The sequence below is a fragment of the Hemicordylus capensis genome, chromosome 2 (genome assembly GCF_027244095.1).
Source record: "Hemicordylus capensis ecotype Gifberg chromosome 2, rHemCap1.1.pri, whole genome shotgun sequence".
NCBI classification, from domain to species: Eukaryota; Metazoa; Chordata; class Lepidosauria; order Squamata; family Cordylidae; genus Hemicordylus; species Hemicordylus capensis.
The window spans coordinates 210,211,731-210,237,960 of NC_069658.1; the positions used below are offsets into that span (position 1 = coordinate 210,211,731).

Here is a 26,230-nt window from a genome sequence, read left to right on the forward strand (position 1 = left end):
CCCTTTCCCCTTTAAAAAAAAAAGAAAGAAAGAAGACAAACCTGGTATAATTCAGGCAGTGTCTTTTCCAACATGGATGTCAGTGACAGAATTCTATCACATACTGACTGAGCCACCTCCTGCTTGGAAGACAGGCAAAGAGAAGGGAGTTCCCAGCGGGACAACCACCGCTTTCTTTAGCCACTGCAGGGAAAGTTATAGAACACAAAACACACAACACACACAAAAACAGAAGTGAGTTACAGTTTAAGACACATGGAAAGAATCAGGTCGACACCAACATTTCCAAAGGGGCCCCCACTGTTGTATCAAAAGCAACTTACAGAAGTTACTCAGTTCAAGAAACTTCAGCCAACTGTGCAAATTTATTAGATCTATTTATTGTGAATACAAGTAAAGATTAACAGGAAGAGGGGGAAGCATTGTAAAGTTACAGACAATATGTGGTGCGTCAGCTGCCATCTCAGGAGATGCATCGCCTTTGCGTGAAAGCGGCATGCCTCTTCAGAGATGGGGATGCTGCCCATGGTTTTTCTAAGGGCTTGTATTTCAAAGGTCTCACACACACACACAAAACCTTGTCCAGTCAAGGGTAGCTTTTTGTTGATAAAAAGGCTTCTGATCAATTAGACATCTCTCTATCTTTTGAAATGGCATTACTACCTTGTACAGAGTAAGTGTCGCAGAGGGGAAATGCTTGACTAACAAGCAGAAGGTTGCCAGTTTGAATCCCCGCTGGTACTATATCGGGCAGCTGCAATATAGGAAGATGCTGAAAGGCATCATCTCATACTGCATGGGAAGAGGCAATGGTAAACCCTCCTGTATTCTACCAAAGACAACCACAGGGCTCTGCGGGTGCCAGGAGTCGAAATCGACTTGAGGGCACACTTTACCTTTACAGAGTCAGACCCTTGGTTCATCTAGCTCAGCACTGTCTATGCTGTCCAGAAGTCTCTCTCCTGAACAGGGTCTTTCCCAGCCCTACCTGCAGACTGAATCTGGGACCTTCTCTGCAAAAGGTAGGGGCTCTACCACTGAGCTATGAGAGTCTTCTCCAAATATACAAAGCTGCCTTCTACTGATTCCAGCCCTTGATCAATCTAGCTCAGTATTGTCTACACTGACTGGCAGCAGCTCTTCAGGCAGGAGTATTTCCCAGCCCTACCTGGAGATGCTACCAGCGACTGAACCTGGGACCTTCTGCATGCAAAGCAAGCAGATGCTCTACCATTGAGCTATAGTCCCTCCACAAGATAGTCTTTAACACTTCCTTCCCTCACCCCCTCCCCAAAATATCTGCAAAGTGGGGGGGGGGGGAGAAAGAGAAATACTAGTAATACTGCTCATGTACACTTACACGAGAAAAGGAGAAAGGGGCATCTAGTACAACTAATGCAGCTCAGTGCCTACATAAGAACACCTTGCTGGATCAGGCCCAAGGAGGCCCATCCAGTCCAGCATCCTGTTTCACACAGTGGCCCACCAGATGCCTCTGGGAAGCATCTAAAAGACAGGGCACCACAAAGTCCCCATCTAAGTCTCACTTCAGCCACAAAGGCAAGCTGCTTTCTCTCTCACACACACATATATACACATATCCCCAGCTCCCTGCGATTCAGAGGTAATTTGCAATCTTTTGCAGGCTGCTTCACTTTTTGCCAGCTCAAAGTTGCTTCGAGCAGAGAAAATGCCCCTTCAAACAACAAAATGAGGCTGTGTACAAAACAAGGAATGAATTCAAAACACAGGTGTTAGGAAACCTGTGCGGGCGGCCGGCCGGGATCCACCGGCTTTCAACATTCATGGCCCATCCCTGGGCCCGGCTAAGACAGGGGCGTCTTGTGAGCCTTCCTAGCGGCCAGAAAGCTGCAAGCTTGTACCTGAAGGGGCCGATTGTTCCGCAGTTCGGGGGCCTGATCGTGAAGACCCTGCTCTGAGCAGAAGTTTGCACCTCCCTTATTGTTGGTAGACGAAGTGCAGCCTGATTTGATGAATGAGTTGGCATCGGGGGCTGGTGCGGGGGAATGAAACTGGCCTCAATGCTTTTGTCTGCAGAACTGAGTTAATTTAATGCAATGGAGTCATGTAAGTCCATGAGCATGCCAGTGTGGCACAGCACTGAGAAGGCTTCACAAGGACTCAGCGGGCTTGGGTTCGAGTCCCTGTTCAGCCCTGAAGCTCACTGGGAGACTTTGGGCCAATTGCTCTCTTTTAGTCTGAACTACCTCACAGAGCTGTTGTGAGGATAATGCAGGGAAGTGGGGAAAGAGCCATGTACATTGCCTCCCAAGCTTTTCAGAGGAAGGAATTTGCACCTGGAACAACCCTGCAGTTCTATCTCTCTGCTTTCCTTCCAGCCACTCCTCAAAACTGACTTTTCCCATGAAGGCTTCTGCACAACCATTCCCTACTGTAACTAGGCCCCTAGGCATAACTGAAGTTGTCTATTCTCCCTGTGTTTACCTCTGTCTGCATTTCTCTCCCCTTCCTCAGCTGTCTTCCTATGCCAAATTCTAGACTGTAAACTCCGAGCGGCAGGGACTATGGAAAGCACCATGTATGTGGATATGGTGCTATCTACAGAAATATAAACTGAAGTAGTCTACTTAAGGATGTTGGTCTCCTAAGGGGCTAACACACTGGTGCCTTTGGACAGGCAAAAGAAGCCTAGAGGGTAAAGGATTGTTTAATACAGGATCGAGAATTCAATGAAAAATTAGTCTGTTCCTAAGGGAAACACCAGCTACTTACAAAAAGGCTGAATGTTTCTTCCTTTGGACAGGCAAAACACAAAACAGTGTGGGGAAGGCAGCGAGTAACACAAAACACACAACTGTGCAACATCAGAATAATAAAAGTTTTCATCCTGAGCAGCTAAGGTAACCTGGAAGAGAAAATCCTACCTTTCCCTTATTCCCTAACACCGCCAGCTGCTCTTACAATGCTGATGCACTGCAGGGGTAATGCTTTAAAAAAATATCCCAACAGATTACTATACCCCTCCCAAAGCATGTAATTGTTTGCAATCAATGTTGGCCTTTAAAAAGCAAACCAACCCCCCACCACCCCAACCTGTCTTTATTACTTGATTAAAGCAGGTCTCTTAAAAACTTTTAGAAACTTTTCCAGAGTTATAAACCTGTGACCTGTGGCTTCATTTGTTTAGTTCTGTATTAAATTTTGGAAACTGCTCTGTTTCTGTGCTTGCTTTTTAAGGAAACACCGAGAAATAAGTCAATAATAATAATGTAATTACCCTAGTAAACAGGTCAGGTATACAGATTCCCCCCCCCAAAAAAAAACAAAAACAAATCATTAACATGACCCACTTTAAAAAGTCTGGCTGGGGTGGAAGCAGTCTTTTTTCTTTTTTTTAAACCCTCAACTTGTATAATTAAAAAAAAAGAAACACACACACCCACCACTTCAGAGGCAACTGCTGAGAGACCCTGGACTGCAGTCCACAAAGGGTTAAACCCTGCCATCTTCATGCCATTCACTGATATGTCCATTAAGGGTGTTACATAACAAAATGGCAGACCTTAACCCTTCATGTGCCACACTCCCCCTTCACTGCCTGCCTGTCAGTCACAGGCACGACCCAGCTCAGCAAAACAGCAGCTTAAACCACAGCTTTGGGGCTGCTAGGAAGCCCTGCCCTGTTTGCAAAGAAGGGAGAAAATTATAGGTGAGGATTCCCCACCTCACCATGCTTCTCTCCTCTCTCTCTTCCTCTTTATTCTTAATTTAAAAGACACAGGGTAGGATGAAGAAAGGGAAAAGGGAAAAAAGTTTTTTTTGGCGGTGGGGGGGGGGAAATGGGGGGACAGGGTTATTTTGTTATCAAAAAGCAATCTCTTTAATGCTAGCAAAATGTAATTTCTCTTTTTGGAAGGGGATGCAGCGCACCACTAGGCATACACCATGTGCTCACCCTACGTGGGGCCTCGCTCAGGAAGGGCCCAGCGTCAGGCTGGAGAGGAAAGACCGCCCGCCCCACACCGACATGCACAAGGAACACGCTTTAGGTTCCCAGAGGCTGAGTGATGGGGATGCCTCCACTGGGGACACCGATTGGGGTGGGTGCAGGGGAGAGCAGCCCACCCCCTTCACACGGTGACCCTGCACTTTGAGACCTGAGCTTGCTGCCGCCTGGGCTCCACTCCCGGGTCATGACGGGGATGGCAGGAAGTGATTTCTAAGAGGTATTAGACCCCGCATGAGTTTCTAGGTCAGTAAAATAAACCGCTCCACAGCAGCTCAGCCAATTGCCCACAAACTAGGAAGAACCCAGTTTTCCGCACAGCAAGTGTCTGGGCAGACACCCTTCCTCCTGGAGAGAAGTACTGGGTCGCAGGCAGATATCAAACCAGTGTGGCCTTGGCCCCATCGCTACACCTCCATGTTCCCCTACCAAATGTCTGCCTGGCAGCACAGGGTGTCCTTGCCTGCGGGGGTTCCGCTTTCCCTACTGAGTTTGGGCTCTGGTTTTTCCAAAGAGATGAAGAGTACCTTGTTCATCTGTCCTTGCCAATCAGACTGGAGGAAGGAGTGCTCTGGAGCACACACAGAGGGCCTTCCCCTCGGCACACCCTATCGGTCCCAGCCTGCCACCACCTATGGGATCACCTTCTTGCTGGGTCCTTCGACAGCTTCCTCTCCCATCGTTCCTGGATTTATGAGGTGTGTTGTCACCTGTGTTCCGTGCAACGTGGAAACCCAGATGTCAACTGCAACTCCTAGCATCACCTGCTGCAATGGCCTTTGGCTGGGAGTTGAAGTCAACATTTGGGATACCCTGTTACAGGGACCACTGCTTGTCACTGGCCCACAGCCTCTCCCTCACACAGGGAACTGCAAAGCCACCCCACATGCTGGTGCAGCCTCCAGGGAAGGCTGACCATATGAACCGCCACCTGCCTCACCAAAAGCTTCTAGTTCCACCAGCCAATGGGTCAACATGAGCAAAGGTGAGCCCAGAGGCCCGGACAGCACTCAGTACCTTCAGCCCAGATGTCTATCAAACTTGACTGACTATGCCCATCAACTCTAGAAGATGAGGATGAGTCCCAACCTCACTGCCTCCACCAGAAGCATCCAGAAAAAATTTGGTCGCAAGCACCTGCAACCAGCCAGGTCTCAAGACCTGGGGGGCTAATCCCAAGCAAAAACCAAGACCAGTGGTTGCCCCTGTTGGCATCAAGAGCCAGCTCAGGCAGGTAACAACACACAATGACATTTATAACCATTGGGACAGGAGTCTTAATTCATTTCAGATTCCCCCAATTGACCTCCAGCCCCAAAGACAGGCAGGCCTCCAGAAGTGCTCCAGTTTGGGGTAAGGAGAATCTGTGGGAGGGGTGGAACTGGACAACTGCAGGGGAAGCCACCAAGCTGCCCCTCTGCGGGCGGCTTCTTGAAGCCAATGCACAAATGGTATTGTTAAGAGCACCTTCCAAGCCGTTTCTATGGTATGTTGAACCAGGAGTGTTTAGAGGTGGAGTGGGGGGAGGCAGGGGTGAGAAGAGTGTTGGTCCGGACCAGGGAGGCCTGGATTCAAATCCTCATGTTTCATCACAAAGCTCACTGGGTGACCTTACATCAGTTGCGAGCTCTCTGTCAGCAGCGGGAGGATGCACAACAGGTGGTGTAGCCCAAGAAGCCAGGCTGAACACACTAAAGGACTAGACAAAGGAGCCATCTAGTACAGCTGTCAGCAGCCAAGCAAATGCTTCCAGAAAAAGCCCACAAGCAGGGCACACAGGTCCCCAGCAACTGGCATCCAGAAGTAGAGTGCTTCTCAACATGGAGGCTCCACTCAGCCACCAGGGCTTCAGACAGGGCTGCTCAACTTCGGTCCTCCTGCAGATACTGGCCTACAATTCCCATCATCCCTGGCTATTTGCCACTGTGGCTGGGGATTATGGAAGTTTTAGTTCAAACACAGCTGGGGGGCTACATTGAGCAGGCCTGGCCTAAGGTGACAAGAGCTGCCTTGCATCATCAGGGCAAAGACTTCCAAATGCTTCTGCGAAACCTACGGCCAGAGCACAGAGACTAAGGCCTTTGCCGGGCTGCCAGCCGTCCTCCTCCACACTGCTTCTAAGCATGGGGGTCCACAGCTCTTTACCGTTTGCATTTTGCAAAGTGATTGGACGTGCATGCATCTTTAAAAAGAAAAAAGAGCCAGCTGTTCTACTGAGAGCTCCTACCTGTCCCAGACATTCATGAGTTCTGAAGAGGCACTCCAGTCCTCCTGACAGGGGCGATTGGATGGCAAGGCACCTAGCAGGGAAACAAAGAAGTGTGCTGGGTTACGCAGGGGAATTTTTCAACTCCCTGGAGCCCGCACTCTGGTGGGCAGCCAGATAAAAATTATGCAAAACCAAAAGCCCAGGTCATGGGGCTTCAAATTTGCAATATGTTCACAGCGGTAACTGGGAAATGTGGGTCCCATGGCTGCAGAGTCGGCGCTTCTAAGTCAACTCAACGCAGGCTGCTTTTGAAAAGAGGTCACGTTATCCACTTCAAATGCAGTGGTGGCAAGAGCTTTTCAGCATGGCCCACTTTTGAAGGTGGAACAATTTGGCCCTGCTGAGGCTAGGCTCAGAAGGAATCGGGCCGTAGCTCACTCGTGGGGCACCTGCTGCATAGGCAGAAGCCCCAGGTTCGGTCCCAGGCAGCTCCTGCAGGTGAAGCTGGGAGAGACCCTGGTCCAAGAGCCCTGGAGACCATCTGTGACCTAGATAGGCCAACGGTCTGATGCGACAGAAGGCAGCTTCCTACGTTCACTCGTTCAAGAACCACAGAGCCAGTCCATGGCTCCTGGGAATTTGGGATGGCATGACACTCAGCACGCAACAAAAAACGAAAGGGTTCCTTAAGAGCAGATGTGGGGCAGCCATTAGTGGATCAGCTGTTGGCCACGGCAGAGGGGCCACACAGCTCTCAACAGGTAGCCTCCGGCCAGCAGCTGATCTCTTGGTCTCAGCCACACCACTTCTGCCACTGTGCAGGCCCAGATGCTGGCCGACAACTCCCATCAGCCCTGACTACTGGCCACTGTGGCTAGGGATGATAGGAGTTGTAGTCCGGCAACAGCTGGAAGGCCAAAGTTGTGCCGGCTTGGCCTAGATGCTCAAAGGACTGTACGTGACTTAATAAAATTGCACTTTCCCAAAGCAGTCCTACTATGGCCTCCACAGAACAATCCTAAACTGTAGCATGAGTGTAGGGGTGTGCACAAAACCGGATTGCCTGGTTCAGGACTCGAATTGGACCAGGCATGTTTGGTTTTGTGCACCTCAGAACCACCACCCCGCCTCCGGTTCAGGTCATTCGCAATTGTTGAACAGGTTCATTTCCAAACCGGTTTGCACATCCCTACATGAGAGTCCATGTGCACCCTTTCCTTCACTTAGCAGCTGGGGGGCAGAGCACACAAAGTCTGCCCTCTGGCTCTGAAGAGGGTGAGTGGCCTGGTCCTCATCCACAAGAGGGGCTGAAGGTGTCAGGTGGCCATAAGAAAACATAGTAAAACTTTTATTTTGCTCCATCCCCAGGTGCCTTCGCAACATACAAGTTACAACAGAGCAAGATAAGTCCATCGGCATCCTGTTTCCACAGAGGCCAACCCACTAGATGCCTCTGGGAAACCCACAAGCCAGCCATCAAGCTGACTAGCCTTCTTTATGTTCAGAGGTACACTGCCTCTGAATCTGGAGGTTCTATTTAGCCACTGTGACCAACAGCGCTTGAGGGATCTCTTCTCCCCTATGAAATCTGTCCAACCCCATTTTAAAGCCATCTCCTGAACTAGGACACCGCGATCAAGTCTACGTATCATATCAGTTTCAAAAAGCCCCAAATCTCCAGCTTGATCTTAAGAGGGTAAATGGAAGGCCCTAGTACTTAAGGTGGGGCCCGGGGGGGTGGGGAGAGAATTGGCTTGAAAGTATGGACTCAACGGCATGGAGACATTTTGGCAGCTCACGGGGTGGCGAGATGTGCAGGTGTCAGAGGGCAGGACTTGAGTCCCCTGGCAGAGTCCTCCTTCCTCTCTCTTCATCCACAAATAAAATTATTTACTATGAAAATTTAATTTGCACATTTATTAAAAACCTATGCAAATTTGCAAAAATAGATTTTAACATCAGTGCGCCCTCCCTGAGCTTCAGATCTTGTTATAGTATTTTGAATTTTTTTTTTAACGGGGGGGGGGGTATAGAGGAAAGGAATTTAACACAAGCATTGGAACACAGCGTGTTTCTAACCCTAACCCTCCACACGCCTCAAAAAGTGGAGGGTGTGAAGAGAGAGACCCCCGTTTCCAGGAATAGTGCCACCTACGAATCCAGAGCACAAGTTGGGTCCTCAACAATTCGAAGACAACAGGAAAAGCAAACCATTTCAGTTTCGGCACCCGGCTCCCTTCCTCCTGACCCACACACTGCTTATGAAGAGGAAATTACCAGCTGAGTGGAGGCTCGCCCCGCTTCCTAGATCCACTCCTCCTCCTCCTCTTCCCGGCAAGGAAGCTGATCTAACTCTGTGTCAACTTCTCACGCAAGAGAGCAGAGCACAGCCGTCCGCTGCCAAGAGAAAGGGGCCAGGGACCCTGCGCTCCGCCAGCAGCCCGCCTGCCCAAGAGGAAACTCCACCGCCCCACCGGAACAGGGTTACCTATGCATTCAAATGTCACACCAGAGACTGGAAGCTGCTTCAAGTGGGCGTTCCGAAAAAGTCAGGGAGGGAGACTCCTACAAGCAGCTTCCTCCTCTAAGGGAGCCAATAAACGCGGCCGGCTTGTGCCCCTCTAAGCTGGGCTTGCGCTTCCGGAGCAGTTGCAGGAATGACCTTAGGACTCCAGAGAGAGAGAAAGAAGGGATTGTGTTCAAAGAGGCAGGATCTGAAGGAGAGATAAGCCCCTGCAGAATGCCATTCGCTTCCGAAGAAGCGTGCACTAATGCAGAAAGACAGGGCGGATTTGGGGGCCAAATGGTTTCAGGAGGGGACCGGGCAGGCATGGCAGGTCTGACTCGCAACCCATGCCCTGAGCCAATTATTGGGCAAGTGGGGGGCTGATTCTGCCAGGCTAGTGCCAGATGGTGGAACTCGGGGGCATTTATGGATCCTCCAGAAGGTGCGACCCCCTGAGAGCAACACCGTTTTCACTGCGGCATGGGGCCCACAAAGCAAGGGCTTGGGGCACGCACCGTGCTTTCAGGTTAAGGGTGCTATTAGCTAAGCAACCTCAAGAGTTGTAAGGACACACACAAGCAGCCCTGCTGTGTCCGACCATCCAACCCAGGATGGTCTGATGCAATCTCTGAACCAGGATCCTGCTACCAACAGTGCCAAATGTTTCTGGTAAAGCCCACAAGCAACATCTGAAGGTGTACAAGCCTCCCCTGCTGCTTGTCCCCCAGGAAATGGTATTCAGAGGAAGACTGCCTCTGAACATGGAGGTCCTGTTCGGCTAGGAGGGCTAAGAGCCATTCCTCCTCTCCTCCATTTGACCCTGCTGGATCAGACCAGAGGTCTGTTAGCCCAGCCTCCTGCTTCCCACAGTGAACACAGGAAGCGGCCTTATACCGAGTCAGGCCATTAATCTACCTAGCTCAGCACTGCCGACACTGACTGGCGGCAGCCTCTCCAAGGTTGCAGCCAACCAGATGCCTCTGGAAGCCCACGGGCAGGGCCGGGCCACAGTCCCTCCAGGAGATCCTAGGACCAGACACTCCCTTCTGGGCTTTTGCTGCCCGTTCCCCAAATAACAATTTGAACTGCCTGGTCATTGGATCACCTCGCCCTGCACTTCCGGAGAAAGAAGGGAACCCAGGACACACACACATTGCCTGCTGGGAGGCTTTTTTGTTGCTTCAGGGAAAGTTCCTTAAGACAGGGAAGAGCTACGTGGATGGTTGCCTATTTCCACCTTACCATGCTAGGCCCAAAGTGAAGGACACGTTGTCATTTCTTTGAGAGATGGGCTAGCAGGAGCAAGCTGGAGGGGTTTATGAGGGACCTTTCAACCAAGGACGGAGGGAGTCTCCGACTCCCCAGCCGAGCTCTGTGCCCAAATATTGGCAAACTCGTTCAGCACCAACTTTCCTAAGTAGTCTTTGCCACAGAGCCCCTGCTTTGCAGGCAGATGTTCCCAGGTTCAATCCCTGGCAGCAAAGAGCCTCCTCTGAAACCCGGGAGAACTGCCCCAGTCTATGCAGACCAAAATGCACAAGACTGGCCCTCCAGCTGCTGTTGGACTACAACTCCCATCATCCCCTACAAAGTCCCAGAACAGCTGGAGGACTGAAGTTGTGCAACAAGTTGTGTAGACAATCTTGAGCTAGAGGAACCAAGGGTCTGACTCAGTAGAAGAAAGCTTCATGCATCCATTCATGCACTGGAGAAGGTGCAGAAGAGGGCAACCAAGATGATCAGGGGCCTGGAGCACCTTCCTTAGGAGGCAAGGCTACAACACTTGGGGCCTTTTAGTTTAGAAAAAAGACAACTGTGGGGAGATATAAGATCTATAAAATCATGCAAAGTGTGGAGAAAGTGGATAGAGAGAAATTCTTCTCTCTCTCACATAACACTAGAACCAGGGGTCACCCCATGAAATTGATTGCCAGGAAATCTAGGACCAACAAACAGAAGTACTTTTTCACACAAAGCATAATTGGCTTGTGGAATTCTCTGCCACAAGATGTGGTGACAGCCAACAACCTGGATGGCTTGAAGAGTGGTTTGGATCACTTCATGGAGGAGAGGTCTATCAAATGGCTTCTAGTTGGAGGGCTACAAGCCACCTCCAGCCTCCAAGGCAGGATGCCTCTGAGTACCAGTTGCAGGGGAGTCACAGCAGGAGGGAGGGCATGCCCTCAACTCCTGCCTGTGGCTTCCAGCGGTATCTGGTGGGCCACTGTGGGAAACAGGATGCTGGACTAGATGGGCCTTCTTGGGCTTGATCTAGCAGGGCTGTTCTTATGTTCTTATCCAATAACCGGTCTTGTGGTAGCAAGCATGACTTGTTCCCTTAGGTACCCTGACCCTGGATGCATTTGAATAGGAGACTAGAAGTGTGAGCACTGGAAGATATTCCCCTCAAGGGATGGAGCCGCTCTGGGAATAACAGAAGGTTCCAGGTTCCCTCCCTGGCTTCTCCAAGATAAGGCTGAGAGAGACGCCTGCTAACTCAGTATATGGCAGGTTCCTATGTCCCTGGGGGACCCAACGTCTTAACCTCTACAACATATTTTGGGTATTACTGTTCCAGCTGAAACAGCTAATCCATTAAAAACCTTTTGATAAGATGTAAAAAAGGTGCCCCGATTAAACAGGCAAAATATATATATTTAAAAAAATTACAAGTAATTACAAACAGCTGCAACCTCCCTATCTTTGGAAAGGCATTTCCTCTAAGAGATTTTCTCAGAAAGTGAAGGGGGAATGCCTCATCCAAGATTTTACTTATTGAGGAGAGCTGGCCTTGTGGTAAAGGTAAAGTGTACCAGGCGCCCACAGAGCCCTGTGGTTTTCTTTGGTAGAAAATGGGGGTGGGGTTGGTTGGTTACCATTGCCTCCTCCTGCACAGTATGAGATGATGCCTTTCAGCATCTTCCTATATCGCTGCTGCTCAATATAGTACCAGCAGGGATTCGAACCAGCAACCTTCTGCTTGTTAGTTAAGCATCCCCCCCCCCGCTGCTAAGCAGGGTCTGCCCTGAATTTGCATTTGAATGGGAGCACATGTGGAAGCACTGTATGGGGCCACTCTGGAAAGAGCACTTGCCTGCTTGCATGCAGAAGGTTCCGAGTTCTCTCCCTGACATCTCCAGATAGGAAAGACTCCTGCCTGAAACCTTGGAGAAGCCGCTGCCTGTCTGGGCAGACAATATTGAGCTAGGTGGATCAATGGTCTGACTCAGTATTAGGCAGCTTCCTATGTTCCTAATGTATGCATGCATTTAGTCAACCGCCGTAATTATTATACAGAATAGAAAAACCCCAATTGTTAACAGCTGTCCACAAACACAGTTGCCCACCAACCAGGCTTCCAAACATCCAGCCTTCCTGATTCTCTGTGGCATGTTAAGAAGAAACCTCAAGTGACATGCATTATTAAATTAGAAGACTAGCAAATCATCTTTTTTATCTAGGCTAGTGTATCACATATGATTATCAGAGGACTGTGTGGGCAACTAGGCTAGCTCAATGGTGTCCCCTGCAAGCAAAAAAATTTAAGTGTGCAAAGTTTCTTAGGATAGCAACAGTTAAATGGAACCTCCCTGTTTTAAGGAGCCAACATGGTGTAGTGGTTAGAGTTCTGCTGGACTAGGACCGTGGAGTCCCGAGTTCAAATTCCCAATCCGCCATGAGACTTACTTGCTGGGTGACTCTGGGCCAGTCACTTCTCTCTCAGCCTAACCTACTTCACAGGGTTGTTGTGAGGAGAAACAGAACTATGTACACCACTCTTTGCTCCTTGGAGGAAGAGCAGAATACAAACGTAAATAAATACATACATACATACTAGAGGCAAATGAATGGGGGTGGGAGAGTGCATGCCCTCATGGCCAGCTTGTGGGCTTCCCAGCCACTGTCTGAAACAGGATGCTGGAACAAACGAGCATTTAGGCCGATACCAGCAGGTCTGTTTGGTTCCAATTTCCTTATGGGGGGGGGGAAATCCATTCCCCACGCCGCCACCCCCAGCTCTCACAATCCTGTGGATGTTTATTGTTTTATCCTGTTCTTATGCAGGGCAGCATAAATGGTTCTCTGTACCCCACATGTTTGCTCTCAACCACCACCTTGTGAGTGGGGTTAGGCCAGAAGATAGCAACTGGTCCCAGAATGAGCTTCCTGGACTTGTGGGGATTTGGGTCCAGGCCAAGCGCCCTTCACTGCTATACCACAGGGTCCAGGCTTAGTGTGCAGAAAGTCCCCGGTTCAATCCGTGGCATCTCCAGGTAGGGCTGGGCAAGACTCTTGCCTGAAACCTTGGAGAGTCACTGCCAGTCAGTGCAGATGTGGGATAGGTAGCCTTGGCTCCCCAGCTGTTCGACTACAACTCCCATCACTCCCATCCACAACAGGCCGGAGATAATGGGAGTTGTAGTCCAACAACAGCTGGGGAGCCAAAGTTGCCTACCCCGGTGCAGACAATACTGAGCTAGATGGATCAGTGGTGTAGAGATCAGCGTTCTATCCACTGCTCTCATGGATTCCTGGCAGGAAGGAGCTCTGAGCCACAGCAGAATCTGAGGCGTCTCGCGAAAGCAAGACTTTGTTTCCAGCCCTGGTGGATTTGCACAAGACAAGGCCTTAAAATGGTCACCGTGATACGAGGCTGGCAAAGGCCCAGGACTTAATATAGAAAAGCCACACCCGCTTCAGGCCTGGTGTCTGAACTGCTCCCCACCTCTGACAAAAGCTTCCCCCAACGTCATCACCACCAGCTTGCAAAACAGAGTGCTTTTTGCTGCAAAAGGATCCAGCCTCTCCACGTCCCTGCCTCCCAGCTCCCCCTCACCCCAAACCCTATAAACACCAAACACAGGAAGCAGTTGCTTGGTTCACTGCAAAAAATAAAATAAATAAAAATAAAATCTATCTGGAAAGGGGAAAGGAGTTCTCCAACAGGGCTGTGACTGTACACTAAATTTTTATATTGCCAGGGAGGAAATATCTGGACAACTCAGAACATGGAGCGGCAAAATGGACACGGATGAAAATGACAAGGAGGAAGTTGGTCAGACAGCAGTTAGCGATCGGCAGAAAGACCAGCGAGCAAAAATTAATTTGGGGCGGCCAGTAGGAGGGAGGCAGGTGCTATAAAAAGCAGGTGGGGAGGAAGGAGCAAGTAATACCAACTGCACATCTGTGATGCAGCCACATTGGGCCTGTGTACGTAGTCCTGGTGACCCTATCTCAAAGAGGTTACTGAAGAACTGCGAAGGTGCAGGGAAGGGCAACCAAAATGACCCAGAGGTTAAGAGCACCAGCCCTGTGAAGAAGGGGTACAAAGGGCCAAAAGGATTTAGCTTCAGGCCCTGTTCACAGGCATGTGGTTAGCCACTGTGAGGGACAGGATGCTGGGAGAGATGGACCTTCCATTTCATCCAGCTCAGCAGAGCTCTTCTGACATACGGTCTATTGGGTCTGTGCACCCACCCGCAGGACTCAACATGCATCCAAAAGGGATCTTGCTGTGAGGGTTTCTCAGCTGCTGCCCATGCAACTCTTGGATTCCGTGTCACAGGCCCATCTTGTCACCATCCCCTGCTAACAGAGCAGGGAGGCACCTTTGAAAAGTGGTGATTCTCCTTGCACTGAGCGGGGGGGGGGAGCAACTGGCCCTCTCCATCCCCAGCACAGCATCCTCACAGTGGCTGTTGCTGGGGTCTATCTTGTGTTTCTTTTTTAGGTTGTGAGCCCTTGGGGACAGGGAGCCATATGATTTATTTATTTATCTCTATGCAAATCGCTTTGGGAACTTTTGTTGAAAGGCGATATTTAAATATTAGTCGTATTTGTATCTGTTGTCGTAAATGCAGCCACCAGAACTCTACTTGAGTTTCTGGCGCACACGCACACCCCTGTCCGCACCAGAGAGAGAACACAAAAAAGCAAGGTTCCAGTCCTTAAGCCTGCAAAGGCTTCACCGCACCGTGAACTATGTATCAAGGGGGAGAGTCAGGAAGTTAAGGCAGAGATGTGGTGCAGTCAAGCGGGTTTAGAAAGCACCCACTGTGAAGATGGAGCAAGCTGCTGCCACCACCCTCACATTATTATTATTATTATTATTACATTTATATCCCGCTCTTCCTCCAGGGAGCCCAGAGCGGTGTACTACATACTTGAGTTTCTCTTTCACAACAACCCTGTGAAGTAGGTTAGGCTGAGAGAGAAGTGACTGGCCCAGAGTCACCCAGCTAGTTTCATGGCTGAATGGGGATTTGAACTCGGGTCTCCCTGGTCTTAGTCCAGCACTCTAACCACTACATCACGCTGGCTCTCTGCTGGCTCACATCCGAACCCCACAGCCTGCTAGGATGAAGGAAGCCTCAAATAGAGACCTTCTCTCCTCAACCTGGCTGGCCTTTGGCCTCACTGTGGAAATTACTGAAGCCACACTGGTGTTGAAACAAGAATCCGTGAACCAGGGAGCTCTGGGGTCAGATGGCCACTGAGGCTTGTTCTGGGCAGTGGATGCTTGGAGATATCCTACCTCTGCACATGGAGGCTCTATTTCTCTACAGGTAAAAAGGCAGAGAGTCCAGCTACAACACACATCTGTGGTCGTTTTTCTGTCCAAGGCTTGGCACAAAGCATTTGGAGAGCCCTTGTGGAATGGAACTGAGTGAACCAAAAGAAAAATAAGCTATGGCACAGCTCTTGACGGACTGTGCCACTTTGGAATGTGGGAGGGAGGGAGGGGAGAATCATGTGTCTGAACACTTCCTCCACCTGCAGTGAACACTAATAAGGCACTCTGTCAGTGAGGAGGTAACCACCACAGCAGCTTGCATGCTGGACTCAGGCCAAGGAGACCTGCGTTCAGATCCTCAAGCCAAGCCACTCGGTGATCTCGGGCAGGTCAGTCACTCCCTCTCAGACAAAGTCACCTCCCTGGGTAGTTGCATGGATCAATCCTCCATCTACCCATCAATGGTTATTAGTGATCTTCAAAACATCTTTCGAGGCATCTAAGCACTGGTCACTGCCACACCTTGCAAACACTGAATTCTATGCAAGAATATCAGAAGAGCCCTGCTGAACTGGTCCAAAGGTCCATCTAGCCCCCAGCATCCTGCTTCCAAGAGTGCTCAGATACCCACCTCTGGGAAGCCCACAGACAAAACATGCTTTCTTGAGTGTCTCAGCCTCTGGACTTATTGCACAAAGCAGGGGTCCCCCCAACTTCAGGTCCCCCAATGTTGACCACAACTCCCATCACCCCCTGCCACAAGAGCAGGGGATGATGGGAGTTGTAGTCCTACAACATCTGGGGGGACCAAAGGCTGGGAACCCCTGGGATAAAACATAAACAGGTCTACTAACAGCCGAGGTTCCATCCTCAGGTAGCTCCTATCTGCAATACAGACCTAACACATCCTCTCTGTTTCAAAAGCGCATTCAGTTTGTGGCTCACCTCTTGACAAAGTGGGCAAGGGCATTAAAGCACGATAAATACACCAAGAGACCCTCACTGATGCCCAGTGGCAGTGGCATCAGCAGCAGACTCATCACCGCGTCTCACACAAAACACAGCCAAATGACTCCTTAACCCTCTCCTCTCTAGAGCAAACGTCAGCAAAGGCTTGGGCAAAGCCCTCCTCCTATTACACTTCTGGTCTAGTTACTCCGGGGAGACTCGAGCCAAGGGCTCACTACCCACAATGCAAGAGGTCTTTCCCCCTTCATCAAAATTTACTTCCCCCTGCAAGCTCCGATTAGCCAGTTCGAGTTAGGGTAAAATAAGTGATTCCTTCATCGGGCTTGGCTTCTCCCACAGTGGGACTTTGGGGAAAGGGCACGGGGAGGCCGGAAGAGTAGTGAATACACATATTCCACCCCAGCACAGCTGGCTCCAGCCAATCCTTCCCTCCCCACAGTTGCTTTTTAAGCACTGTGGAAAGATATGAGGAGATTAGATCACAGACCTCAAGTGTAGTTTGGCATGTAACACCGACTGCCCCTCCACTCTCCTGTGAACTGCAGCAGAGAGTTTGTCGCTGTTCACATGGTGGGGAGGGAAGAGGAAGAGGGGCTGGAGAGCCTGTGCTTTGCTTCCCATGAAAGAGTACAGCTAAGGTGCATAATAGGTGGCATCTGTGTGCGTTTTGGGGGGAGACCCAGAGCAATGCTGGCGGAGAGAGAGAAGCCTCCAAGGCCCCAGTCTGGTTGCCTTGCCTATCCTCAATGCAGCCCCGGACACAAGGCAAGCCACCCCCAACATTAAAACTCATTTTAATGTTTGCTGGGCAAGAACAAAAAAACAAAATCAAGGAACAGCCCCCAGGGGCTAGCACCACCGAAAACCACGGGTTCCTCCCAAGGGAATGTTCCACAAGTTGAGAGAGAGAGAGAGAGAGAGAGAGAGAGAGAGAGCGCGAGAGCGAGCGAGCGCACACACACACACAGAGCGATGAAAACGAACAGCCATCCTACTGCATACAACGCCCCCCTCGGCCGGCCAGGGCCTTGTGGCAGGTTAATCGCAGCCTCTCCGACTTCTAAATTTCTCAAGAGGGAGTCGCCAGAGAACTCCTCCGGTTGCTTGGCAACAGCCTTGGGGACCTTATGCTGCGGACACCATTTCGAGAGACACAATGGGCCCCATAATCATCATATATTTTTATATGGCTCTACTATGAGTATTTGCTAAGTTTACGCTGCTCCACCTCGGCATTATTTGCACCTCCAATTTATTTTGGCCTTTAAGAAAAATGGGCTTTAATGGCACCTTTCAAAGCTTTTCTCTTTTCTCTCTTTTTAAAAACAGGAAAGTGAAGTTCTTAATTTAGCCACAAAGGGGCGGGGGTGGCAAGGGGGGGAGCATAATTAGCCAGCTGAAAAGGCTTCCTGCTGACCAGCCAATTTGCCTCCATTTTGGCAGGGTGAAGTGGGGGTGTCGCTCTTCAGGAAGGGGTGAAGTAGCACTGTGGCCACCCCAAGGGTTTAGCCAGCGACTCAAAACTGTCCTCTGGAGCTCCCCCATGAAACAGCACCCCAGGACCCCCGCTTCAGCTCACCTGGGGGGCAGAACCGTACATTCAGGGTGTTTGCTGAACTCCAAAGACTCCCCGCTTGCACTAGACTTTTCAAAGACCGACCCTCACACAAACAGAAAAGAGAAAGAGAAAATACCAAAGGGCCATGACAGACGCGACAGAGGCCGACTGAAGCAGCGTTCCACAAGCATCCTGTCATCTACAGACACACTTGCCACACAAAGTGACTCACCTGAGGGTAGTCAGCCATGCTAGTGGTTCACCTGCTTGGACCACAGACGTGCCAGCTCCACATGCCAACTTGTATGGCAAGTATACTGCTTACACACCGACTGGATGCTTGTGGGAAATGTCTATGGCTGGAGAGCCTGTGGATCTCATGGAGAGAAACTGAAGTCCTTTTTCCAGCAACAGGGTTTCCTAACATGCAACACAGCTCAGCCTGTTCTCCCTTGCTGCCCCTTCTAAAGTACCGCTTTGGGACCAGCTCTCCTCAAAACTCACCCCTGGCTTCACCCCCTAGTCCTCAGAGACTGAAGCTAAACTGGCACCCTCATTCATGTCCTTGGTGCAAATCAACCCTCCGGTTTGCTCCCTACTTCTGTGTCGCTACTTCTTGACATTTGGATTGTAATCTCTGGGGAGGTGGGAGGTAGGCCTGAACTCTTTGCTTCTGTCACTCTGTAGGACACCATTGATGAAACCACAGAAGTTAACACTACCATTCTGGCCTACTAACTCACAGGCACAGATTCTTAAAGTGGAGACCAGAGCAACTCACTTCCAGGGAGGTCACCACGACCGACACACTGAAGAGCAAGGGATTTCCTTGATAGTTTCACCACATATGCTGAAGAAGCAAGCAGCTTTACAGTACGTGCTTTAAAACTAAAAACAGTCTTGCCTCTTCAGCACTGCTAACGCCTTCATTTTTTCATTTGCTTTTAGGTTTTGTAGTACTTTTCTTGCCGGTAACCCACCTTGTGAGAATGATGATTTTAAAAGGCAGTATAGGAATTAGATAAAACTAGCTTTCCTGGTGCAGAGCATCTGCACCTCCTCCGGCCCACTTCTCTTCCCCCCCCCCACCCGTGCAGTTTCTGGCTGTCAGGCCGGCCAGAAAGCTGGCCTGCCACCTCCTCCTGCCTGCCAATTCCCAGTGGCCGGGCTGGACCACTGCCGCCTGTTGCTTCTGGCGGCCGGCCCAGCTTGCCCCCTGCTCCTGCTGGCCGACCGCTGGCAGGAGCAGCCCGTTTCTTCGCCTGCCTATAGTTTCTGGTTGGTGGGCTGGCCAGAAAGCCCGCCCACCGCCACCTCCTCCCAGCTGGCCACATCCCTATTTTCTCCCCTGTCCCGTCGCTAATCAGCAGCTGCTCATGAACTCTCGTGAGAGCTGCCACGCATGGGATTAGCAACGGGTACGCCTAAGAGAAATAGATATATAGACAGGATGGAAGTGGAAAGTTTAAAACAATATCCAGACCTGGTACTCTCTCCTGAGGGTAAACATAGTGACCAATTTTTAAATTCAGAAGCCTTGGCCATGTTCAGTTGTGGGAGGAGCAGCAAAAGCTCATGACGACAAGCTGCACAGAACAAGTCAGCCAGGTCGTGAACTTGACAGAAGCAAGTTCAACAACCTCTGGGAGAAAACACCAGACAAGTATAGCCCAGAGAAGTGCATCCCAGTCGCATGGAGGAAAGGGAGATTTCTGAAGTGTCCCCAAATCCCCGGTCCACTGCACCGATCACCAGTTCTGTCACTGGAAGCAGGGTGGATTTTATTTAAATCAAACTGATTTAAATCACGATTTAAATCACTAGCAGGGTGGATAAAAATCGAAACAATCCGATTTAAATCAAAACAATCCGATTTTTTTGATTTAAATCAGATTTTTGATTTAAATCTATTTTTTTGATTTAAATCGGTTTTTTTTTATTTTTATCCACCCTGCTAGTGATTTAAATCGTGATTTAAATCAGTTTGATTTAAATCAAATCCACCCTGACTGGAAAGCTCCAAGAGTCCTAAGACACCTCCTCCCACCCCACTATGGCACTCCCATCCTAACACAGTGCTTTCACCCAGCAGCAGCGTTTCTGCCTAGTTGAGCATATTTGGCTGATCGATCAGCAGGGCCAAGCCATTCACCATTTTGTGGGAGGCAAAGGCTTCCAGCAGTGCTGAAAACCACCTTGACTTCTTTGTCGGCTTTTAGTCATTTATCATTCATAGGGTACACCACTTTTTAGCCGTGTATAATTTATCCCCCCCGCCCCCCGCTCACTGCCAGTTGCACTCTTTACTAGCAAGGATGGAGATCACCTTAGTCACCCCAGTAAGCCCAGAACTGGACTACCGCAATGCACTTTATGCAGGGCGGCCCCTGAAGAGCATCCATGGGCTTCAACCAGTCCAAATTGCTGCTGCTAAATTATCTCTGAGCCTAGACAACTTGGCACTGGTTACCAGTTTATTTCTGGACTAATTTATGCACTGGAAGTTTTAAGTGCTCGTTCTTACCTTTGAAGTACTAAACATGGGCACTTTAAAGACCACTCCCTGCCCCCAATTTCTGCCCTTCTGTATACTTTGTTCAACATCCAAGGTTTCCTTCCCCTGCTGAGGTTTGGCAGATGGGAAAGCATGACAGGATCTTTTCAGTTGTGGCATCAATACTGGAGTGGCCTCCCTACAGAGGCCTGGATAACCCTGTCACTGTAAGACATCAGACCTTTACCAAATGCTGTGTACAGATTCTTTAAAGAGGCCTTTTGGGGAAGCTGAACCAATTTTCTGCTCCAACTGCGGGTCCTACGATAATATTTTAACACATTTAATATTGTCTCAATGTTCCAGATCTTATACTGTTAGTCGCTTTGAGATCCCTGGTGGAATGAACACAGGACAGAATGTGTATGTGTGCATGTGCACTCACAACGCACAGCAGCTGCAGCACACATTCTGAAAATATTCAGTTATTCGTTTCTGTGGTCTCCCCTTGACCTCAGCAACATCACCACACAGGCAAATCAGATTGGCTGCACAGTGGCATGACACCATCATGTTTACGACATGATCCCTGATGGAGAGGAGCACCCACGTAAATGATCCAGGAAGGACAGAGTAGCTGCGCCTGCAAACCCAATGGTGCCAAAGAGAATGTGAAAACATACCTAAGTATTTGCAGAGTTAGAGGGGGTGTCCACCCCACTACGATCTCTTGGTTTGACCTGAAAGTCAAGAGTGTGGGATATTTAGTACTGTCCTGCTTGCTAATAGATTTCAAATTTCACATTGGATTTATTACTTGCAACTTCAGAATTCAAGTTTTTGTACTTGATGAAAGTGGATGAAAGCCCTTTCTGGGGCAAAACCGACACCCAGCAGTTGGAGCCTTGGAGAAGTCAACTGCTTCTGAGACGGGCTGCAGAGTAAAACAGTCTTGGACGGAGATGTAGGAGCAACATATAGCACGAACTGCCCCACGCACTGAGACATCTCCTCCCCCACCCCACAGTTTTCCCCACGGCTATTGCTCCTCCAACCATCACACCTACTTTCTCGCAAGCGACTTTTTCAAGATCCAGATGTTAAAATGGCCAAGGTTGGGAAAGTACAAGGCGAGCTCTCCAGAATTGGGACGTTTGCCACACACACATATGCTGATGCAACCCTGTGGCACCACTATGCAACACCCCTTGCTCTTTCCTTACCCATTCCCACACCTGGTAGCCAAGTGGCAAGATAAGGGCTTACCCCATAGCAACATGGGAATGCATCTAACACAGACCTCTCTTTGCTCAAGCTAGGCGATTACTGCTGGAGGAAGGTGCAGTTCTAGCTCCCTCCCAAAGAAGCATTTTGGATGCAAGAGCCATCCGGTAACAAAAACCTAAAGTACTGCTGATCTCACACTACTGTTAGTAATTCTGCCCATTTCTAGCCAGCTAGCAAAGATCTCTGACCCATAACAATATGTAGGAGTAAGTACTTGCCACCTGTAGCAAGTTAGCTCATTTGCAGATCAGTTTAAAAAACAAAAACAAAAACCCAACCCATTATGTTCACAGTTTTAGAAGAAGGAAAAAAACATACACAGACCACAGGCTTTAGGAGCCAGCGGAAGTCCACAGAGCAGAAGCGAAAGTAAAACCGGAGTGGCATGCAGGCTAACTTTTACCCCGAGTCTAAGGTAACAGTCCTAGGCCTGCATACCTGGGAAGTTTAAGTTGTAATGCACAATATTTACTTCCAAGGAAACACATTCAGGTGTGGGTTGTAAAGGAAGCGGTGAAGGGAGATAGCAGTGCAAGGATGAACAGAAGTGGCTGTCTTGCTAGACTGGCATAAAGGTTCATCTAGCCCAGCATCCTGTTACCAACAGGGGATAGCCAGATGTCTCTGAAAAGTGAGGCACAAAGGTAAAAGCCCACTCCTGATGCTTGTCCCAAGCACCTGCTACTCAGGAGACAGACTGCTTCTGAACATGCAGGCTCCCTTTTCGGTTCCCATGCCGATGGTCAGCAGAAGAACTCCTCTCTGTGAACTGACCCAGTTGATGCTACAAGTATTATCTATAATGGAAGACCTGAAAGGGATTCTGGGAAGCTGGGCATGAAGGCAAAATGATAAAACAAGACCATACAAATTGCACCACAAGCAGAGCTTACATCCCAGCCCACAGACACAGAAGTCTTGTTGGCTTCCAAAGAACTCAGGAGAAGGAGGGATGGGGAGAGGCTCAGGAACACGGAACACCGGATCTGTTCACAGAAAGACCAGGGAGAAACAAAAGGAAGAGATTCCCAAGCGCAAGTCTGGTGAGTTTCCCTACCTTCAAAACATAAGTGAACTAATGCATACAAGAACTATCGACTACCTGTGTACATACACTCCCATACTTCAAGGACTCCTAGATGCTTTAAGAGGGCAAATCCTACGTCCATTCACCAGAAACGATGGATTCTGACCTGAGAGCTTTTAGACCGATTCTGCACAACGCTACAAGCTGCCAAAGTGTTCAGTCCTTAAGAATGCAAACAGCAGCCATGTTTGCTCCCAGCACTTGGAATTCACAGGTACACTGCCACTGCACATGGAGGTTTCATTTGGATGCCAACAGACCTCTATGAAAATTTGTCTATTTTACAAAGCAGTCAGGGGCCATCAAGGCATCTTGCAACCAGTAAATTCCAGAACTGAATCGTGTGCTGCACAAAGCTGTCTTTCCTTTTGTCAGTCCTGAATTTACTGCCCTCAGTTTCACTGGGTGACCCCTGAGTTCCAGTATGGGGCAGGGAAGAAAAAGAAAAACCATACACACACACATCCCACTTCATTCATGATTTTATACAGCCTTTCAAGAAAGGTCCTTCAGAAACGATAATAAATGTATATTTGAGCAGGATTTCTGGGAAGGTTGATACAGATGTTTACATACAACTCCTCTACAGCAAGGAAACTTTAGCCCCTGCTCCGTCTCAGGACTGAGTGTGGGTGGGTAGAGAAAAGAAATGCACACTAGAATATCACCACAACAGAAGAGGGGGGAGAAGCCAAGTTGTAGGGGGATGAGAGAGAGAAACACAACCGTCCTGTAAGGAAGGGAGGGGACATAAATCCAGGAAGAGGTGGAGCAAGATGGGGGGCGGGGGGGGGGAAGAGCCTCTCTGTGCGACTGATCAGGCTACGGGGGAAGCTTAACCCCTCCCCCGCCCATTTTGTACTTAGAGAACCTTTGAAGAGCGAGTGGCGAGGGGGGGGGAGAGAATTAATTAATTAAGAGGAGACTCTTATTCTGACATGAAATTCCGTCTGGCTGGCAGCCGGCTTAAGTGCCAGTAAGAGACACAAATACGTCCCTTAGGTTCCTCCTCACCCCCACCCCACTTCCAGCAACCTCTCCCCATGGCCCACCCCCAAGAAAACTGGTGCCACACCTTTGGTCCAAAATAAGCAAGCTTTAGGAGACGCCAGAAAGCCCACTCAGTCCCTCTTGGAAAAAACACCCCGTAAGATGGCACGCGAACATGCTTCCACCACCCCTAAAATACGGCAGCAGCAGGGGTACCATTTTAAAAACACATATTTTGCAACACTGGGAGCTCTGAACCCCCCACCTCCCGCTGACCCGCCTCTCCGGCATCCTAACTCCATGGAGTCTCTCCTTCCCAAACCGGGAGGGAGTGTGATGGTGGAAGGAGGAAGAGGAAGCCAGCCAGCCAGCCAGGGAAGGAAGAGTGGGTGTGGGGGTGGGATGAGCTAGGAGAACTTTCAGAGACAAAATGCTTTTTCGAAGGCTGGTATCTAGCACTCGGACCCACTCTCAAAGTCTGACTGGCTGGGGAGACAAATGTTAGTTTGTCTCGGTCTTAGACCAAGAAAAAGTTCCTGTTTGAAGCAAAAATGTTGCCAAGGGGAGGGTGGACAAGGCCACCCCAAAAGGCAACTCCTAAGCAGCCTCCCTCTCCTTCTCGGCCTTCTCATCTTCACTAAACAAGCCAAACCAGGGTCCGGAACTTGGTAGATTTACAGACACACACGCATAGAGCAAGCACCTCTCCTCTCCTCTCCTCTCGAGAAATCTTTTCCAATGCGTCCCTTCCACACTCAGGTTTGGAGTCCAGAAGGCCCAACCGACTAAGGAGTTTTACGCTCTTTCTCCCCGATTGCGAAGAAGTTGGGGTGAAAGGGGAGAGGATTCGGTTTAGCCCAGCCAGATCCAACTCCGGCGTAGAGAGAAGAGATCCACTTGTACCAACCCCTCAACTCTAGGCGCTCCTCCGGAATTCAGCAGAGAGCCCCGCTCTCCAGGAGAGAACTTCTACTGCCCTGCCCCCACTCACCCCCAACTTTTAAGAGGTTGACTTACAAAAGCCGCTGGTGCAATCCCGATAAAAGGAAGGAGGGAGATCCGCTTCTGGTTAAGATGACCTAAGGTTGCTGGGTGGGTTGTCTGTTTGTTACCCCACCCCCTCCAAAAGTGGGGGGAGGGAAGCGAAGAAGCCTCCTATTTTAAACCAGCCGGCTAGATTCCTCCTCCTCTCCCTAATCCTCCTCCTGCCGTCTCCCCCTCCCTTTATCAAATGCGCGTCTTCCACATGGAGTCGCGCCGAGGAGCATGCGCGCAAAGCGCCTGCCCACTTCGCTCGGTCCCTCCCCCCGATCGCTCTCGTTCTCTTCTCCGTCACCCCCAGCCTCGATCAAGCTTTTAATTCGGCTGCAAACATTTTTTTTTTTTTTACACCCACCACCTCCAGCCTCCCCTTTTTCCTTTGCGTAAAATGGAGCCGCTGGGGAGAGCGAGGGGGAACCGGTTGGGATGCCTTGGGCCAGATCAGCCCCCTGGGGCGGTGTAAGGAAGGCGCACAGAAAGGCGCGGGGGGGGGAGTGATGAAGCAGCGTGGGGAGGGGGGCCGGGGGTCCCCCGTTTCTTTCTACCACCCACCTTCCCTCCTTTACGCGACTCTCTTTGGGGCCACGTGGAGAGGCAGGGCGCACGCAGCGGCGGACCAAGCTGGGTATGTGTGGCTGGAGGCGGGGGAGGGGGGCTTCCTTCCACGTGTTGGGGTGCGCTGCGACCAGCCGAGGCAGCGAGGCGGCGGCGGCTACATCCGGTCTTGCTGTGCCTCCTGGAGGAGGAGGAGGAGGAGAAGAAACAGCCCGGCCTAGCCCAACCCGGCCAGGGCGCCGCTCCCAGAGAGCTCCTGGCTCGCTGTCCCTCCTGGATGGCCTTGGAGAGGGCGCGTCCTGCTCCCCGCCGCGGCCTAGCGCCTTCACGAGGCCCCAGGGGACGGCCACAGCTCACCCTGGGGCCTTTCCCCTGGGCACGAATGTTCTGGCCGCGACGCTGAGCCTTCAGTCAAGGCGAAAGGGGGCCTTCCTTGGAAGCCGCGGGACCTGGGCTTGCTGACGCGGAATTCAGCCCCACGGACTGCAGCAGCTGCAAGCCTGTGCACGCTTTCGGGAGAGCCAGTCCCCACAGCGGGGCCCGTAAGCAACGAAACAGGGACAGGCTGGCTCTCTTGCAAAGATCCCTGTTGCGAAGCCAGCCCAAGCTGCCGCCAGACTTCAAACAGCAGGACCGTCGCCTGCGTGTCCGTCCAGCTCCTTTTGGACGGCTCGTGCCTCTGTAGGGCACCATGCATGCCAGCTGAAAGCAAGGAAACATGCCGCTGTGCATACCTGCACAGGAGCGGGCCGAAATCCTGCACACAGTTGCCAGCCTGCCCTGCTGAGCTCAGTGTGACAGAACAGCTAGCCTGTCAGGTCAGGGCCGAAGAGTGCTGTGTTCCAATCCCTGTTCAGCCATGAAGTTCACTGGTTAAGCTTCCACCGTCACCTTTTCACAGCCCAACCTACTTCACAGGGCTGTTGTGAGGATAAAACGGGAGGGGGGGCAGGTGGGCGTGCATGCATCCACCCACAGAGAAGTGGGATTTAAAGGTAACCAGGATATATGGGATCCGACTGCACTAGCCTA

At 50.4% G+C, this 26,230-nt stretch overlaps 1 protein-coding gene across 10 annotated transcripts in view; it reads right to left on the reverse strand.

Annotated features, from left to right (window-relative positions):
- GATAD2A (GATA zinc finger domain containing 2A) overlaps positions 1 to 26,230 on the reverse strand; it is a 67,367-nt gene that overhangs the window by 25,633 nt on the left and 15,504 nt on the right. For 3 of the 10 annotated variants that reach the window (XM_053299858.1, XM_053299860.1, XM_053299859.1), the window contains exon 3: positions 6,216 to 6,288. The exons of 1 other annotated variant lie outside the window; for it this stretch is intronic. In XM_053299858.1, the coding sequence (XP_053155833.1) occupies positions 6,216 to 6,288 (73 nt within the window). Of the gene's footprint in view, positions 1 to 41; positions 184 to 6,215; positions 6,289 to 24,619; positions 25,109 to 26,230 lie in introns of those variants that run through there. 6 more of the 10 variants (XM_053299861.1, XM_053299864.1, XM_053299866.1 and 3 more) reach the window with 6 other exon arrangements.